This window comes from Taudactylus pleione, unplaced genomic scaffold (assembly GCF_031769625.1).
Source record: "Taudactylus pleione unplaced genomic scaffold, aTauple2 ptg000021l, whole genome shotgun sequence".
Lineage (NCBI taxonomy): Eukaryota > Metazoa > Chordata > Amphibia > Anura > Myobatrachidae > Taudactylus > Taudactylus pleione.
Genome location: NW_028284423.1, coordinates 11,078,718 through 11,095,787, shown reverse-complemented (window position 1 = coordinate 11,095,787; position 17,070 = coordinate 11,078,718). Strand labels below are relative to the sequence as shown.

Here is a 17,070-nt window from a genome sequence, read left to right as displayed (position 1 = left end):
GATTAACCGATTATTACAGCCAAATGCCTAAACCGGAAGCGTGTCGCCACGCACTCCGTCTTCCAATCCCGGAAGTGCGTCATTGGCCACGGTGTGCATGTGCTCCGAGTCCACACCGGACCGGAGGGGAATCCAGCGTGCCATCCTATCCATTTCCATTTTCCGGAAGTGCGTCATCGGATATGACGACTTGCCTGCCAGCACTTTTGGTCACTCTTAGTTACTTCCGCGTTCCATTTCACTGAAAGTCATTTGGGTATACAAAACGGAGTCCATAAAAGTCCATATAGATACATAAAAAGAACATAATAGAAACTAGAATTAATATATTAATTGGGTAAAAAGAGATTATTAGAAGGTATATTAAAACAATAAAAGTATTAATGAATAATTAATAAATTAATGAATTTAATACATAGGAAAAAGTACATCATAAAAAATACATCATAAAGAAAGGGTACATCATAAAAACCATTTTATCTCAAAATCACTATTGAGGCCCTGGGGGATCAGCGTCTGGAGCTTATAGATCCATTTCATTTCTGTCTTGGCTAAACGGATTTCAGTATCATTATTCTGCCAAGTTAATTGTATTTGCTGAATCCCCCAGAACCTCTTGATAAAACATGAATTACAATTGTGTGCTTTTTTAAAATGTGCAGAAAAAGTATGTGTTTCTAAACCTTTATTTATATTATAGGAATGTTCAGCTAATCTAATTCTCAAGTTCCTACTGGTTTTCCCAATATAAAGTAATCCACATTTACATTCTATAGCATAAATTACATTTTTTTAATTACATGTAGTAAAATCTTTTATGGGGTATGTAGTACCCTTTACTTGAAAATCCTTTATTTTGCTGTCCCCACTCACAGTTCTGCACATTTTGCAAAGCCCACAACGATGGAACCCTTGGCTCCTGATACTGTTTCTTTTAGGGGTTTCAACAGCACTGCGAACCAATTTATCTTTTATTGATGAGGCTCGTCGATGATGGCTTAATTCCTAGCTCTTTACCTAAAACTGGACCTTGTTTTAAAATCTGCCAGTTTCTTTTGAAAACTGCCTCAATTTCTCTATGTTGTGTGTTAAAATTACAAATAAAAGACCATTTCATATTGTCATTTTTGGGTTTTTTATCATTGTTATCCCATATTAAATTATTCCTTTCAACTAATTCTACTCGACAGCGTGTTTCTTCTATACATTTTGTACTGTAACCCTTATCCAGGGAACTTTTACTAATTTTACCAATTTCATCTTTAGACACCTCTGATTCTGTACAATTGCGTTTTATACATAAATACGGGGATGCGATCCTGCCAAATGTATCAATATAAGATATTGGCATCAGCAGCTAACGCCATCTGAAGATAGCGTTAGCCGCTGTAGCCTATGGGGACTTACCGCAAGTCAGCTGGCGGAGGGATCTCCCAGATCCCTCTGCCGGCAATGGGCGCCGCTCATGTGCAGTCCGTGGGACTGCGCATGCGCAGCAGCCTCCGGCCACATCACATGAACCCGTCACCCTGCATGTGCCGGATCATACATTCGGCCGCTATGATCGCATTTTGCATTGCGATCATGGGCGGTACTGCATGCCCTGATCGCATTGCAAAATGCGTTCATTAATAAATGGGCCCCTATGGATGGGAGACATCCTTGGACTGCCAATTTAAAATTAGGCTTCACCCAACTACAATGATGCATATTATTATTATCATTTATTTATATGGCGCCACAAGTGCTCCGCAGCGCCTTACACAGTACATAAAGAAATAGGTGACCAGTGACTTACAGTACAATTCAGTGCAGGACAAGGACATGGTTAGGGATAGCCTTTAGAGGGAGGGTTATGGTTAGGCACTAGGGGGGGAGAGTTAGGTTTAGGGTGCGGGGAGGGGGAGGTTAGGTTTAGGTACTAGGGGAGCAGGTTAGGTTTAGGCACCGGGGAGGGAGGGTTAGGGGTAAGGGTTAGTCTTACCTTAGTTCCCTTATGGGTGTCAGGATTCTGACTGTCGGGATGCTGCTGTCGGTATTCTGGCCAGCAGTATCCCGACAGCCGGCATCTCATACCCAACCCTCTTATTGATGATACAAAATATAGAGAGCACCATATAAAACAGTATACATACAGAAACATTTTAGTGATCTCTATATAATATAGAGCGCATCCTCAATGGCACTTGTCAAAACAAAATACATGCTCAATATGATATCTAATTTTCTGTGAATTATATATGTTATAATAAGGATACAGCACTAGAGGCTACACTGCAGCTTTGTAAAAGCAAGTGCTAGCAGTATTAGGAGGCTTTTGGTCCATGCAATCACTCTACCACACAAAGAAGCCAGCTGTGATAGAACCATGGACAAAGCTAACTTCATCCCTAACCTAATTAAGACCACCAGGCCTGGGGAGGCATGTATTTTACTAATTCCTCCTTCCCATCAACACTCCTACCTGAAGCTGCAGTCTGCAGTTACTCGCCACACCCTCACCACCCTTATTCTTAAGGTGCCCACACACATAGTGATGTGTTCTCAATCCCACGATGTGTACGATTTCCCCAGAACTCTCCCCAGGCAGCTGCCCGGCAGTCGTGGTCACGATTTGGAGTAAAAAATGTCCAATCTGACTTAAGATCTATCATGCATCCAGTGCATTGTGTCCCAGATTGGCTAATCTGCCATACAGCACGGCAGATTTGAAGATGCGAGGTACGACGAGCGGGGACGCGCATCGGCATCGTGAGTAGAAACTCACGATTTGGGCATATTTTACACGATTTGTCCTCAGGATTCATCAAAATCGGCCAAATCGGGTAAAAAATCGCTAAGTGTGTATCCAGCTTAAGTATTACCTACCATAACTACCCTCATCCACCCACCCGCGCACGCAGGGGGGGGTTCCGAGTACCTAGAAACCCCCCCTGGCCGCCGATCTATTGCAGCTGACCAGTGCTCGAAGGTCACTTCACTTCGGCATCTGGCAATATAACCGTCCCCTTTAAATCTGGCTGGTTGCGTGAGCCAATCACGGCTCGCGGACCGGCAGCCAATCAGGGGCGGCCACGTGGCCGCCCCTAATTGGCTGTCAGTCCGCGCGACCAGCATGGTGCACCGGGAATCCAGATGGAGAGGGAGCATGGCTCAGCGCTGCAGGCGATCAGGCGAGTGATGCGGGGCCATGATGTGCGTAACTGTGTTCACACCGAGGAGGTAAGGGGGCTGTGTGGAGGAGGGAAGGGGGCTGTGTGGAGGAGGGAAGGGGACTGTGTGGAGGAGGGAAGGGGACTGTGTGGAGGAGGGAAGGGGGCTGTGTGTGCACAGATAGAGGAGGGAAGGGTAGTGTGTGGTGGAGGGAAGGGGGCTGTGTGGCGGAGGGGAGTGGGCTGTATGTGCACAGATAGAGGAGGAAAGGGTAGTGTGTGGAGGAGGGGAGGGGGCTCTGTGGAGGAGGGGACTGTATGTGCACAGAAAGAGGAGGGAAGGGTAGTGTGTGGAGGAGGGAAGGGGGCTGTGTGGTGGAGGGAAGGGGGCTGTGTTGAGGAGGGGAGGGGGCTGTATGTGCACAGATGGAGGAGGGAAGGGGACTGGTGTTTGCACAGATGGAGGAGGGAAGGGGGCTGTGTGTGTACAGATGGAGCAGGGAAGGGGGCTGTGTGTACAGATGGAGCAGGGAAGGGGGCTGTGTGTGTACAGATGGAGCAGGGAAGGGGGCTGTATGTGTACAGGCTTATTCTGGTTAGACATTTGTCATTGGTTCTGTAACCAATTATTTGGAAACCCCCCATTCAAAATCCTGCGTTTGCCACTGCCACCCCCATACCCTAACTAACTGTTGAAGATTTCCCTGCTGTATCTGTTCCTCTCCTGTAGCAGTCACTCAGCAATGCCAAAGAAACAGCTGCCTGTCAGGCAGATCCCTCTTATACCCCTTTCACATCACTATTGGAAGGTCGCACCCGGGATTTGTACAGGTGTCCATCCCGTGTGCGACCCACCTGAGACCCCATTCAGACTGGCGGCCCGACCAGTCAATAATGCCGGGTCGATGACATCACCGCCATCTCTCCTGAGCTGGCGCTTGGAGATTAGATCATCTCCAAGTGCCGGCTCTCCCTGTGCAGTGAACGGGACCCGGGTTACCCATTCACACCGCACCGTGAGCCGAGTTGAACTCGTATTCAACCCATCTCATTACCTAGGTTGAAATGCCTGACCCGGGTTATTTCAGCTGGGCCCTTTCACACTGTGCAGTAACCCGGGTCCATGTGCAGAAACCCGGGTTCTTTGAGAGCAGTATGAAAGGAGCATTAATCTACACTTCTGCACTGACTTCTATGTCATTACTATCATATAAATATTTGATGTAAAATGTATGTACAGTATGACCAGGGCTCTCCAATATCTGCTTCTGTAACTCTATTCCCATTTGTTAGAACAGTCTGCAATCCCCATTAGTTTAAATTGGGACTGTGATCTGGCATATTTTTAAGCTCCGAAAATGGTCTTAGTCATTGCAGCCCATTGGCTTTTTATGGCGTTAGCCATTTTAACCTATAGGCTACAATAAATATCTCAAAAAACATTCGGAGAGGGATCCTTTGCATCCTTCTCAGTGACTGCTTACTCATGTGCAGCCTAATGTCTGTGCCTGAGCATTATCTATATTGGGTCTGAAGCCCAAAGTAAATACTAATACTGGGCTGGGAAAGCAGGATATTAGAGGTAATGTGCAGGGAAGCTACTAGTTACTGCTTGGCGGTGCAGTCGTGATTGGCCACAAAGTCGGAAATGATCAAATTTTCTGCAAACTTTGATACACCTCATCCCTTTATCTTTATTTTGAGAATTGCACCCCTCACTGCTGATTTAGAGGGGCAGCAGCTGGCAGCTTCTTAATGGTGAAACTGCCAGCTGCTGCTTCTCCATGTGGGAATGGGATGGGATAGCGCCCAGGGTTGGATTAAGGCTTGTGGGGGCCCTGGGGGAAGTAGGTTGTGCGGGCCCTCGCATTAGTGCAGGGTGTGCAGTGAACACTCCTCATAAATAAAGGGGGTTATCACTTGTGGTTCCCCTGCATTCATGAGTCCCAAAATCACTTTAGCATTACTTTGCCAGAATCATTCCCACGAAGGTAGTGAGTGTTATTTTTGCCAGACCGCCACCTTCCCCCTATCATTGTTGAGAGCAGGCAGAGATGAAATGCCATCATCAGTGATGACATACGCACATGTATTAGGGAGAGGGCACAAGCAGTGTTGCAAACAGGCCCGCAGTCAGCATACAGAGGTGCCCATGTTCATTGTGGCTGATCGTGGCACCACGTGCCCGCGAATCACACTATGCCATGCTATGGTGCGTCTCCATTCAATCCTATGAAGTCACGAAAGCGCGTGTACAATGGAGAGGTTGGGGTCCCGATCGGACCTCACGGTGGAGTGCGCTGGACAGAACTTTGACCCAGAGAGCCCAGTTCTGAGCTTCCACTGGATGGATTTGGACGACATCACATAATAAAACTTAATAATTTGAAGATACATCCCTGCACTGATTGGGCTGAAACCAACACGAGGTGGTCCAGTTAGATCCTAGCCAGGTTTTAGGGGGTTAGGGTCCCGGCCGGACATCTCGTTGGTGTACGCTGGGCAGAGCTTTGACCCGGGGAGCCTGTTCTGAGCCTTCCACTGGATGGATCTGGATGAAAACTTCACAGAGTGGTAGATCCCAGAAGACATACTAGGGGGTTGTGGTCCCAGTCGGACCTCCTGTTGGTGTACGCTGGGCAGAACTTTGACCCGGGAAGCCTGTATTGGGCCTTCCACTGGATGGATTTGGACATCACATAATAAAACTAAACCCGGGCAACGTCGGGTACTTCAGCTAGTGATAGTATAAGTAAGGGAAAGAGAAGCACGTGAGGGAAAAGGGCCCTGCCTGGGAAAGCTTACATTCTAAAGGGGAGGGGCAGACAGACATGGGTAACACAGATAGATAAGGTAAACAGTGAGGGAGGAGCATGGAGCAGTGGGTTAGGATGGGAGCTGGAAAGCTTTGATAAACTATGTTAATTGAACAATTTCTGAAAATCATTTTGACTATGAAGTATTTTAGGGTGTCTATTCATAAAGCAGTGAAAAATCCTGTTTAACCGAAAACAGGGCTTTTCACTGCTTTCGGCGATTCCTTGAGGGGGTTAGTGGCACGCCCGCTTCGTGTATGATGTATGGTGAGTGCAATTCATAAAGGAATGGAAAGCTCAGCTCATCTGAGGATGCCGCAGTCTGTACCGCAGAGCAGGGGAGCAGCATACTTTCCTGCTGTCTGCCCGGCACTCTGTGCTGCCTCCGCCCCCTTTGCCCAGGGTCCATTGCAGCAGGTCTGACCTGACCAGCTGCTCACGGACGGTGGCGCATGTGCAGTAAGAATACAGGCATATCGGCCTCCCAGTATGTCTGTATTCTCACTGCGTCCAGGAATCCGAGGGGCCGGACAGCGCCCATGAACGGCTACTAAATATCACATATATTACATCTATGTGATGCGATATATAGTTATGTTTATCGTGAGCCACTTCAAGTTCTTATAGCGCTTAGTGCTTAGTGGGTGTGCGTGTGCACCTGCATTTTCTTTTTCCTGCATACAGTAAAGCACCCCTGCAGGACTGATGTGCAAAGTTATTTGTATGATTGCAATACTCCTGCTACATCAGTTTCCTTTCGAACATGTCAAAGATGTGACCCCACATGACAGGTACAGTATGATTACAGGAGTAGCTGTGCTTGGGAAGAAAACTCAGCCGGAAAGAAGCAATGTGACGGATCTGCATTAGTGTAAGAAGCTAGCCAGGCGTGTACACAAAACTACACTGTTCATTATAGTTCTGCTAGTTTTCTGATTACAAACGTTATTTACCGTGCACTAATCGCTTTATAGACTGTGGCCTGAGTGGAGAACAATGTAGTCGGTTATGATATAGGTCAGGACAGGTGTCAGTGTTATAATCCGGTGCCCGTATGACGATAACGCAGCTGCAAGGTTTGTATCTGCTCCTCATAGACTGCAGTAACACAGCATTGCAGCATGGTGTCCCCATAGCAAATATGTCCTTTGCGGGGACCCGTACTTGTAGTCCGGCCATTGTAGTCCTGTCTGCGTTTCCCGTCCGGCTGTGTGCTGTACTGTAGTGTCCTGTACCATAGCTGCGACTGGTGCGTTGCTTGGGTAGCGGTGTAATGCTGCCTGACAGCGGCGCCGCCTGAGCTGCTGGTGTCACATGGTAATGTTCTCTATGTATACTGTAACTATATATATATATATATATATATATATATATATATACATATACACACACACACACACATACACAGCACTTCCTCCTCCACACAGCCGCTGTCTCACTCACTGCAGTGGTGACATGCTGAGACTTATGGTCCCACAACAGCAGCGTAAGTGCAGGTAGCCTACAGTATTTTTTACATCACCCATGAAATTGTTAAAGCACTGCCTACTTATTGTACTGTATCTAGTACCTATAGTGTACAAGACTGCTGACGGTCCCTGCTTTATTCCTTTATCCCCTACTATCCTGCCCACATTACAGTAGTCCTGGCATCAGGAAGTGTGAGGCAAAGCTTGTCATGTAGATACCAGTATATTTACCGATACATAGCAGCAAATCCCACCTTTTGCCGAGACTTGAATTCTCCCCTTAAGATAATAATAGAAATGTAAGATATATATCTCATATATGAAAAAGGGGAGGGTTAAAAGATAGTGCACAAGTCCGTATCCCTAAATATTTCACAAATAGTAACTAGGTAAAATTGCAATGAAGAATGAAGAAGCACAAATCCTCTCAATAAAGGCGTCAGCAGTCTTCCTGTAGGTCCGTTTGGCGGTAGGATGTAGGGTTTCTGAACAGTGGCGTCCCGCCAAGGGGTGACACCAACTTGCCGACTCCTCCTCAGTGACAGGTGGCGGGTGCTGCAGCATTCGGCTCCTGACACAGTGAGGGGGCCATAACTGCACACAGTATGGTCCCCGGGGGCAGTCCGCACCTCTGGGACCCCCGGAGTGACTAAAATGGGTGTGTGGTCCGTGAGGCCACGCCCACTGTCCGCGAGGCCACACAACCTTTTTCCGACTACAGCCATCCCTGGACCGGGTGTCACCGCGTAGAGGGAGCCACTGTTTCTGAAAAGAGGTTTAGAAAAGACTTTCCTGATAATGTAGTATTTAGTAATACATTTAAAGTGCTCTAGTGAATTGTGTGTACCAAAAATAAAATCTTTAGGCTTATCTGAATTCCACTGAAGAGATTCCAATAGATGAGGTAAACTCTTGATGCCGGCAGCTGGAGACCTTAAAACGGGGGCACTCAGTCATGTGCGGTGTCCCGGCCACAAGGTTTCTGCCACGCTACTAGCGTGATTTGGTAGTTATTAGACCTTTCCTTCATGTTAGTTTTTCCTGTATTTTACACCAATTTTTAATATTTATTAACAAATGTCATATTGGACATGACTGAAATGCATGCACAGTAGTGCCAGTACCGATTTTATACACCGTGCAGGGCAGATGTCTAGTGCTAACAGTATTCACTGCTCTCAGGGGGACGACGACAATAGTATTCAAAGCAAAACGCACTTTTAGTAAATGTACCCATGGCAGTAAACTCCTGCCAGTGTGGAACTTCTTACTGATGTACTGATCACTATTTTTATGTCTCCAAAAGTTGTGTGTGCCTGCTGGGGGCAGCCTTGTCAGAGTAATGTATTTTACTTGTACTCTACTTTTATAAATGCCACAAAGTACGTTTTCCTAATGACCAAACTAATATTCTAGGTTTAGTGACCTTTATATAAAAAAGTCACTGTGTATAATTATACAATCTCATTCTGTTAATTACCAAAGTGGAAATAAAATACCTACTTAATGCATACCTCCCAACTGTCCCGCATTCAGCTGGACAGTCCTGTTTTTTGGGACTGTCCCGCTGTCCGACCCACTGGCTGCAGTGTCCCACGGTGGGGAGGAAGTTGGGTAGAGCACGCAGCATAGCAGAGCAGCGGGTGAGCAGAGAGAGAATAGATGCCGTGCGCATGTGCGCGGCATCTATTCACAGTGCGGGGAGGAATCCCGTGGGCATCTCGGAGATGCTGGGCAAGCCCATTAGTGATGTAAAAGGGGGCGTGCTGATAGGCCATGCCCCTTTTGCTCCCCACCTCGAAGACTCAAATGTTGGGAGGTATGCTTACTGTAGTGTTCATTCTAGCACCCTGCACCTGTTAAAACCCATGCAGTTCCTTTTTCCTGCCTGGGGTGTCACTCTGCTCTGGTGCTTCTAGCACACAAACTGCTGAATCTCAGCAGTTTATTGTATCAGCAGAGTGTGCTACAAGTACTAGAGAGCACAGGTTTTGACAGGTGCAGGGTGCTAGAATGAAGACTATGAAGTTAATTACGAGTGCATGTCAAAATTATTTAGTTATATTATTGCATTAAATTTGGCTAGAGTCATATTGTATAAAATAACAGCCAGTTTTATTATTATTTTATGTAAATGTAGTATATTGCAATAATTAAATGTGTTAGGACAGACAGGAACATCTTGAATACATTATAGGCCTGAGTTTGAACTCATAATAGCCCAAAGTAAAATTTGCTTCATAAAATATATGTACTTAGGGCCTGATTCAGACCCGCTTGTTAGCGCACAGCATTCGCAAGTGGGTCGATGGTCGGCCAGTGCGCGCGAGCGCCTCTGAATCAGGCCCTTAGTTTGCAGATAATGGACTATAAGGAAATTTTTTTGTATATATAAAATGGTTTGATAAACACATAAAACTTGAAAAACAAAATTTGAGAGCATTGTATTATGGTGATAAGTAAACTATTAACTGCATCTTAAGCAGTGTGCCCATTAGAATGATATTGTGTATATATCATCTAATGTGTATACACAATTGTGTGCTCCTGTTTGACGATATACTGTACAATATCGTTTCATTGACTGTGCTGCATTTTAATGAAGGACAGAACAAGGTATCGTCGTTCTAATGTGTACCCGGCCATAGTTATGAGACAGTATAGACTGCACTGGTGACTCAATCACCCATGTAAAACAGAACAAGATAGCTGTAATTTCATTTTTAGTTTCAAAATTACCCATCTACTTCAGTATGTGGGATGCTGGAATTATGTCATGTTTATAGTTATTTAAAATATAGTTACCTTTATTAGACAGGTATATATTGACGTATATCTATCTTATATGCTGGGCATACACCATTAAGGCCCCCACACACGGTATGATTTGCAAACAATCCAATCTCATTTGCGATTTCCCTTGAACTCCTGAACACTCCCGGACAAACGATATTGTGCCTACACATGGAACTATTGTGCAAACGATATAGATGGTTCATTAACAACAGCAAATCGTTAACGATGTATCGTTTGGCAGCAAACAACTGCACAATGCATCTTCTGTCTCTCCGTCGGCTGGTACAAAATGGAGGAGGGGAGTGGCCGATAAAAGTGACAACATATCGTCCATCGTGCACACACAAAACGATGTGTGCCAAATCGTCAAAGACAGGTCAAGGAGCACGCATCGGAATCGTTATCATGCCCACACCCGGCACTTTTTAAACGATTTGTCGTTCCAATCGGTCAAACGCGGCCAAATCGTTTAATAAATCGTGCCCTGTGTGGGGGCCTTTAGATTAAAATGTCTGTCAGACCAAAAGCCCAATCTGACATGCATTGCTGACAACACCCAATATCGTTGCCATACACCATTAGATTATGGAAAAGATGTTGGATGCTTTCAGCATGTCAGATCATTTAAATCGGAGCACCAATCATCAGATCTTATGGAGCTGCTGGACGAATTTACATATGGACCCATATTATTAATTGATTATTGTTGTAGTAATCAAGTCAACAATATATTGACATCCCAGGATCTATATAGGACAAATTGATATGATCACTAGGAATATTCCAGAACCCAGTAATTACATGACCTCTATATATGGAATTAAGTTAACACAATAAGGATAGAGGTCATATGTAAATATCAGAATTAACACACTAAAGACACATTAATTTTCATACTCAATTTTTAATATTTTGCTTGCTTGTTATTTTAAGGATATTTAATAGAAGTTATATTTTACTTTTGGGCAATAACCTTTATTCTTGAATCCCAGATCGTGAGTGAATAATATTAATATATAATATGATTTTGTGAGTGCTTCATAATAGCAACACATGTTCTTTTGTTTCAATTTGGTTTCTGGGTGCACCCCCTCCATAATAAGGTAATAGTCATTGGATGAGAAAGAAAAATCATATTTAAAGCTTAAAATATTAGTCTGTGCGGATACAACTTTGTTTTTGTTCCAATTTGCATGTCCGTCAGATGATTACTGTTCAGTCGCAACAATGTATTGTTCAGTTGTCCATCGGATCAATTGAAAATAACTACTGCCACTGTTCTTAGGTGACTTTAACTCTCTCCTGGTGCTGTGGAATTTATGACACCATACAACAAGCAAACAGTGATGGTGATGATAGGGGCAGTAGCAACCCAACATTATTTTTTATTTTTTACATTTTTAATCAAGTGCCTGGGAGGTTTTAAATGCAAAAGGCACTGTGACACCATTTTAGATCAGAAAAGTACTTAGTCACTCATTAAAATCGTCACTTCAGAGTACACACATTTTGGGCTGTACAGCAATACCCAGTCAGGACCACTCTAGTCCCCCTATTTCTTCATTTAGACATCTACATATCAGTCCTGCTGTCAATACAAAGTAATTAAAAGGATAGTACAAAAGGCGGTGCAGAACAATTAAGCATGTAGACAAAGCATAGAGTACTTAATTGTACGACCAGTTTACACATAGCTGTTTTTTATTATTGTGCTTTTGACGTTACAAATCACAGGCATATGCCAGATATTTACAGACATGTAGAAGTAATACCTGTACCCCTTTCAGACTTAAGCCTAAAATCTGGGTTTTTGCGCATGAACTCGCATTAACCCAGGCGTTAGTCTGAAAGGTGCGACCCGGGTTGACAGTCTTGGTCCGCGATCCTGCTAGCTAGCAGGGCTTTTCCCGGGACTTGCAACCCGGGTCCACGACTCGGCTCAAGTGTGAAAGGTGCGATCTGGATCTTGATGACCCGGGTCACGCCTAAAACAAATTGATTGGCCGGGGACAGTGGCGCTTGGAGATAAGATCAAGACCCTGTGTGGTGTGATGGATGACGACCCAGGAATAACCTGGGTTGTCCCCCTTTGTGTGAAAGGGGTCGTCCGGCTTCAACCTGTGCTCAGTGTCCCGGGTCCGAGCCAGGCTGAAGCCGGGATTTTATATCTGAAAGTGGTATTAGTGGCAACAAAACAACATGATAGAAAATGCAGGCCGTGCTTTCTTCACGTATAACTGTGGTTTACATTTTTTTTTCATGTTCTAATAAACTTTTTTTTTTTTTCCCCGTAGATGGCCAACATTTCTGCTGTATTTGGTGGGTCCAGGGGGATAGGCAAAGCTGTCGCAAAATTATTGGTTCAAAGAGATCATAAGGTGGCTGTTATATCAAGACATTTGGATGTAGCCAAAGCCACAGCTGAAGAGATTGGAGGTTAGTAAATATAATTCATCTTTAGAGGGTGCCTATTGATTTTTGAATTTATGGTTTAGGAGGTGTTTTTCAGTCACTTAATTCTATTTCATATATAAAAGGGAACTGAAACTATTGCTAGTCCTGGGCATTTTTCAAGCTTCCAGTCCTCACTAGACATTATTTTTAAATATGTTTAATTATTCAAGTCACTATCCACTCCATACAACTTTAAGATCAATTTTCTTTAGAATGAAGCAGCGTTGCTACCCCTAAATGTTTTAATATCAAACAGAAGCCACATCCTTCCTAGTATTTTGCATTTAACAATATAAACATCTTCCCAACGCTATCTTTACTCCTTTTCAGGGTCATGCTTGCGTCACTTGAAAGGGGATGTCTAGCCACCCACACTGGGTCCCGAATTACCATTCCAAACACCCTTTTCTAATTAGCCTCTGCTGAAATCTGTAATTATTGTCAGATATAGGGGAGCTCATATTTGAATTGTTATGGGCAGATATTGCCTATATTACATCCAGCCAACAGAACAGAGATTACATTGAGCTTGTACATTCCCAGTAGCTCTAATGCAGATCAGACAGGCCTGCAAATTAGTCATTTAGGGCAAATGTAATAGGGTGAGAGTTTTCTCACACTTTTTAAACTCGGCCAATGTAATAGAATGAGAGAACAAAGCAACAGAGAAAACCAACATGGTTTTCAGACTCAAAAAACTCTCACGATTTAAATCTCATCCAGATATTTTCCCATTTTGAAAATAAAACTTGATCAATGTGAGAGTTTACTGCTAAACTCTCACCCTATTACATTTGGCCCTGAGTGCTTATAAAGATTCCAGTAAACAAAGAGCAGTTTCCTATTTAAATCAGTGTAATCCATTACTCCTAACTTTCCAGAATTGAAAATTAGGCCAATTTAGGGTGCACCCTGTTCCTCTGAGGCCACAGTCACAGACTTACCTTTTATAATGGACATTGCAAATCATGGGGTTTATGCTAATGGATGTAATTGAACTGTAATCCATATAGTACAGTACTAATCGCGCTTAAAGGCTAATGTTGAGTTGACAAAATTAAATTCTCATTTGTTACTGAACGCTATGTCTTCTAGCTCACCTGGCTCTAAGCTGTGATATCGCTGAAGAACAAGATGTTCAACGTACATTTTACGAGATTAGGAAAAATCTTGGCAATGTTAACTATCTGGTTAACGCAGCAGGTATAAATAGGTAATGTACTGTACATATCATCTACCCAATTGTACTAGACTACATTACCCACTGTGCCACTATACTTGTCCTTTGAAAGACTATTAGAATATGTAATACTGATTTAGAGTTTTTGATGTTCGCTAAAATCCTATGTGCATTATACTGAAAATATTTTTTTGTATTAATGGAATCAGTTTGCTGAGTACATTTTTGGTACTCTATACCGTGCTGTTTTCTGATGGTACTTAATGGTACACAGTATCATCACATTTTTCTGTGGTATAATATTGCTGACTGCATTTTCAATGTCATTGGCTGGCGGTGTATGTGGGGGCACCATGGGGATATTGAAAACGTTGTTTTAGTGATGTTATGTCATTCATTCAGGGTTTTAGGTTCCCTCTCACAACTGGTAGTACTGAGCCTGCTGGCTTTTAGCACTTTTATAACCAAAACCCCAAAGTTTGAGGTATTGCAAATCGGGATATACAGCTAATGCCGGGTACACACTAGATGATATATCGTCTGATCCGGCCGGATCAGACGACATGTCGGGCACATTGTCTAGTGTGTACCCTCAATGTCACTGACATTGCTCGTCGGAGCTGCATGCCCAATGCAGCATGGTGCCCACTGTCGCTTCCGACACCGGCAAGTGTGTATGCACTTGGTGAGTGTGTATGCACTAGCCGATGCTGGGACCCCCGCCGGGTCCCGTCCCACAATAGGTCGGCTGGGTACACATTGTTAAATGTGTACCCAGCTTAAGGGTGTGTAGCCACATCACTATGGTAATGTGGTCACAGAGCCTGACACATGCCTAGCACACCTGAAGTTATAGGCCGCCCCTTAGCCCCCTACACTCCTCTCAAAAGACCCATTCATTGCTGCACACCCTAGTGGCAAGTGCATGAGTTCACAGCACCTGTGTTATGTAGATCAGCAGTGAATAGGTTCGACCCCCAAATATCTGATCTGTGGGACAAGAGGTCTTTGCGAACGAGATGGCAGGGCAGGTCCCTCATATCTGGACTGACCCACTTTAATTGGTACAGTTGGGAGGTATGTACACCTTACTTCTGTAGATGGTGCCATAGTTCCCTTTTCAAAGCTGTGCCTAAAGCAGGAAAAGCACATACAGAAGGGAGGGTATGCAACCTGTAAGATATTGTGGCAAGAAAGTTGCACATTGTAACTACCAATATTCTCTTCTGTTCATGTTAGGTCTGTTCATGTTAGGTTGGTTACTGGTCTGATGTCTGGCAACACTTCCCTGCTGACACAAAAACATGTGGCTCTGGTGGAAAGTACCAGATAATTAATTGCGACAAAGTTTCTTACATGGGAGTTATTACATTTTATTCATCCACTGATCTAGGGTGGGGGCAGTGAGGTGAAAACTGCTGGTTAATGTAATTTGTTTTATATATTCTGTAGGCTCAACATCAGGTATGTGTACACTGACAGGCTTTGTAATTGAGCCTACACTTTGTCGGGCTGATTCTGAGTCGCATGTAAAAGTGAACGGTCGCCTGTTTGTAAATGTATGTATACGCCACTATCGGTCGCACCATCGAAAATTGCACCTCTGACCATGGCCTCCTGTCCTTGTTGCTGTGCGTTTGTGAATGCAGCCGTTTGTATTGACACGCCCACGACACTTCCATAATACGCCACTGAACAGCCCTTTTTTGCGTGCCCTACTAACCACCTCCCAGTCACCGCCCATGAATGGCCATCACTTTTCTGCGCAAGCGCAATTGCAAACAACTGCTCAACTATGAACATCAGTATTGCATGCAACTCAGAATTAGACTCTGTATCTGTTTTTGCAGCTGGCAACATTGTAATAAAATACACCAAAATTTATTATCAGGGGAAACCCTTCTCCTAATTGGTACAGGTTGGGTCTCCCATATCTAAATATTCCGAAATACAGAATTTTTTTAACATGACTGAGATAGTGAAGCCTTTGCTTTTTGATGGCTCAAAGTACACAAACTTTATTCAAGGCACACAATTATTAAAAATATTGTATAGAATTACTTTCAGGCTGTGTGTAAGGTGTATTGTATATGAAACAAATTAATTTCATTTATGTACACAAAATTAGTTTGAGACACAAAATGATTGAATATAATGTATAAAATGACCTGCAGGCTGTCTGTATAAGGTGTATATTATTACCAATTGTCTCAGTCCTACGGGCCGACCTTCAAGATACGCCAATCTGAGAATCGCCGCCCATGACTTTCACAGGTTACCTCAGCACGTGTGGTAACTAAACCTGGTAACTGCCACCAGCAGAAGAAGAATATAATGCTAAAGCATGAGGTGAGCTTATGCTCTCACCTGCATACACAATTATTAATACTTAGAAAAGTAGGTGACATGAGCCATATGAGGCCTTGGGTCATTAAAACACAGATCCAGAACTAGAATTAATATTTAATTCAAAAATTTCTTCAAAGCTTATGTACAAAAGGTTACAAAGAATATAATAATGTTAAAAATGAAACATAAATGCATTCTGTGTTTAGATTTGGGTCCCTTTCCAAAATACCCCAAGTATTTTGGATATAGGAGACTCCACCTGTATATTTACAGGGCTCCCAGGTCTGTGTCCACCCTCAGTTCCCACAATACCCAATTCTGCCTCTGCCCTAAAGGGCATGTCTTCATGACTGAAGAAACCCAGGTGAGCTTTCCATTGATCCCCTGCTTGGTGCAGTTCAGTCAGCACTGATTGGACACCTGTGCCTTGTACCCCTGGTTGATGGCCCTATCATAGTGAGAAATGATGGTTACTGAGGAAGGTGGAGATATCTAGGATGCAAGTGGTCCAGGACATGGAAACCCATGGTTATGCCAGTTGGAAGGAAGCGGGTTGCTTCACTATATTAAGTGGGTAGAATTTTTTTACATTTTTGGTCAATGAAATTGCTGAACACAATAGTTACTGTTAACAGAAAGTATTATGGTTATCTCATAAACCATGATTGCCGAGAAGTCCATACAAATGTGATACATACATAAGATATAAGTATGATAAAAGGATTGAATACAGCACATTTACACCCAGAAGTAGCAAGCAGGATCATTTATGTAATTTGCGGACTATGGTGTAGGATAAACCAGGGAACAGACAAACGCATCCTTTAAGGTGCCCACACACATAGCGACATTTT

General features: G+C 43.7%; 1 protein-coding gene across 4 annotated transcripts in view; it reads left to right on the top strand.

The window, feature by feature from the left end:
* The first annotated feature begins 6,490 nt into the window (after positions 1-6,490).
* The window catches only part of CBR4 (carbonyl reductase 4), a 44,860-nt gene continuing 34,280 nt past the window's right edge, over positions 6,491-17,070 (top strand). The window contains exons 1-3 of one of the 4 annotated variants that reach the window (XM_088448051.1): positions 6,491-6,759; positions 12,528-12,669; positions 13,783-13,900. In XM_088448051.1, coding sequence (XP_088304177.1) covers positions 12,528-12,669; positions 13,783-13,900 — 260 coding nt within the window. In that variant the 5' untranslated portion in view covers positions 6,491-6,759. The other 3 variants (XM_088448060.1, XM_088448043.1, XM_088448070.1) reach the window with 3 other exon arrangements.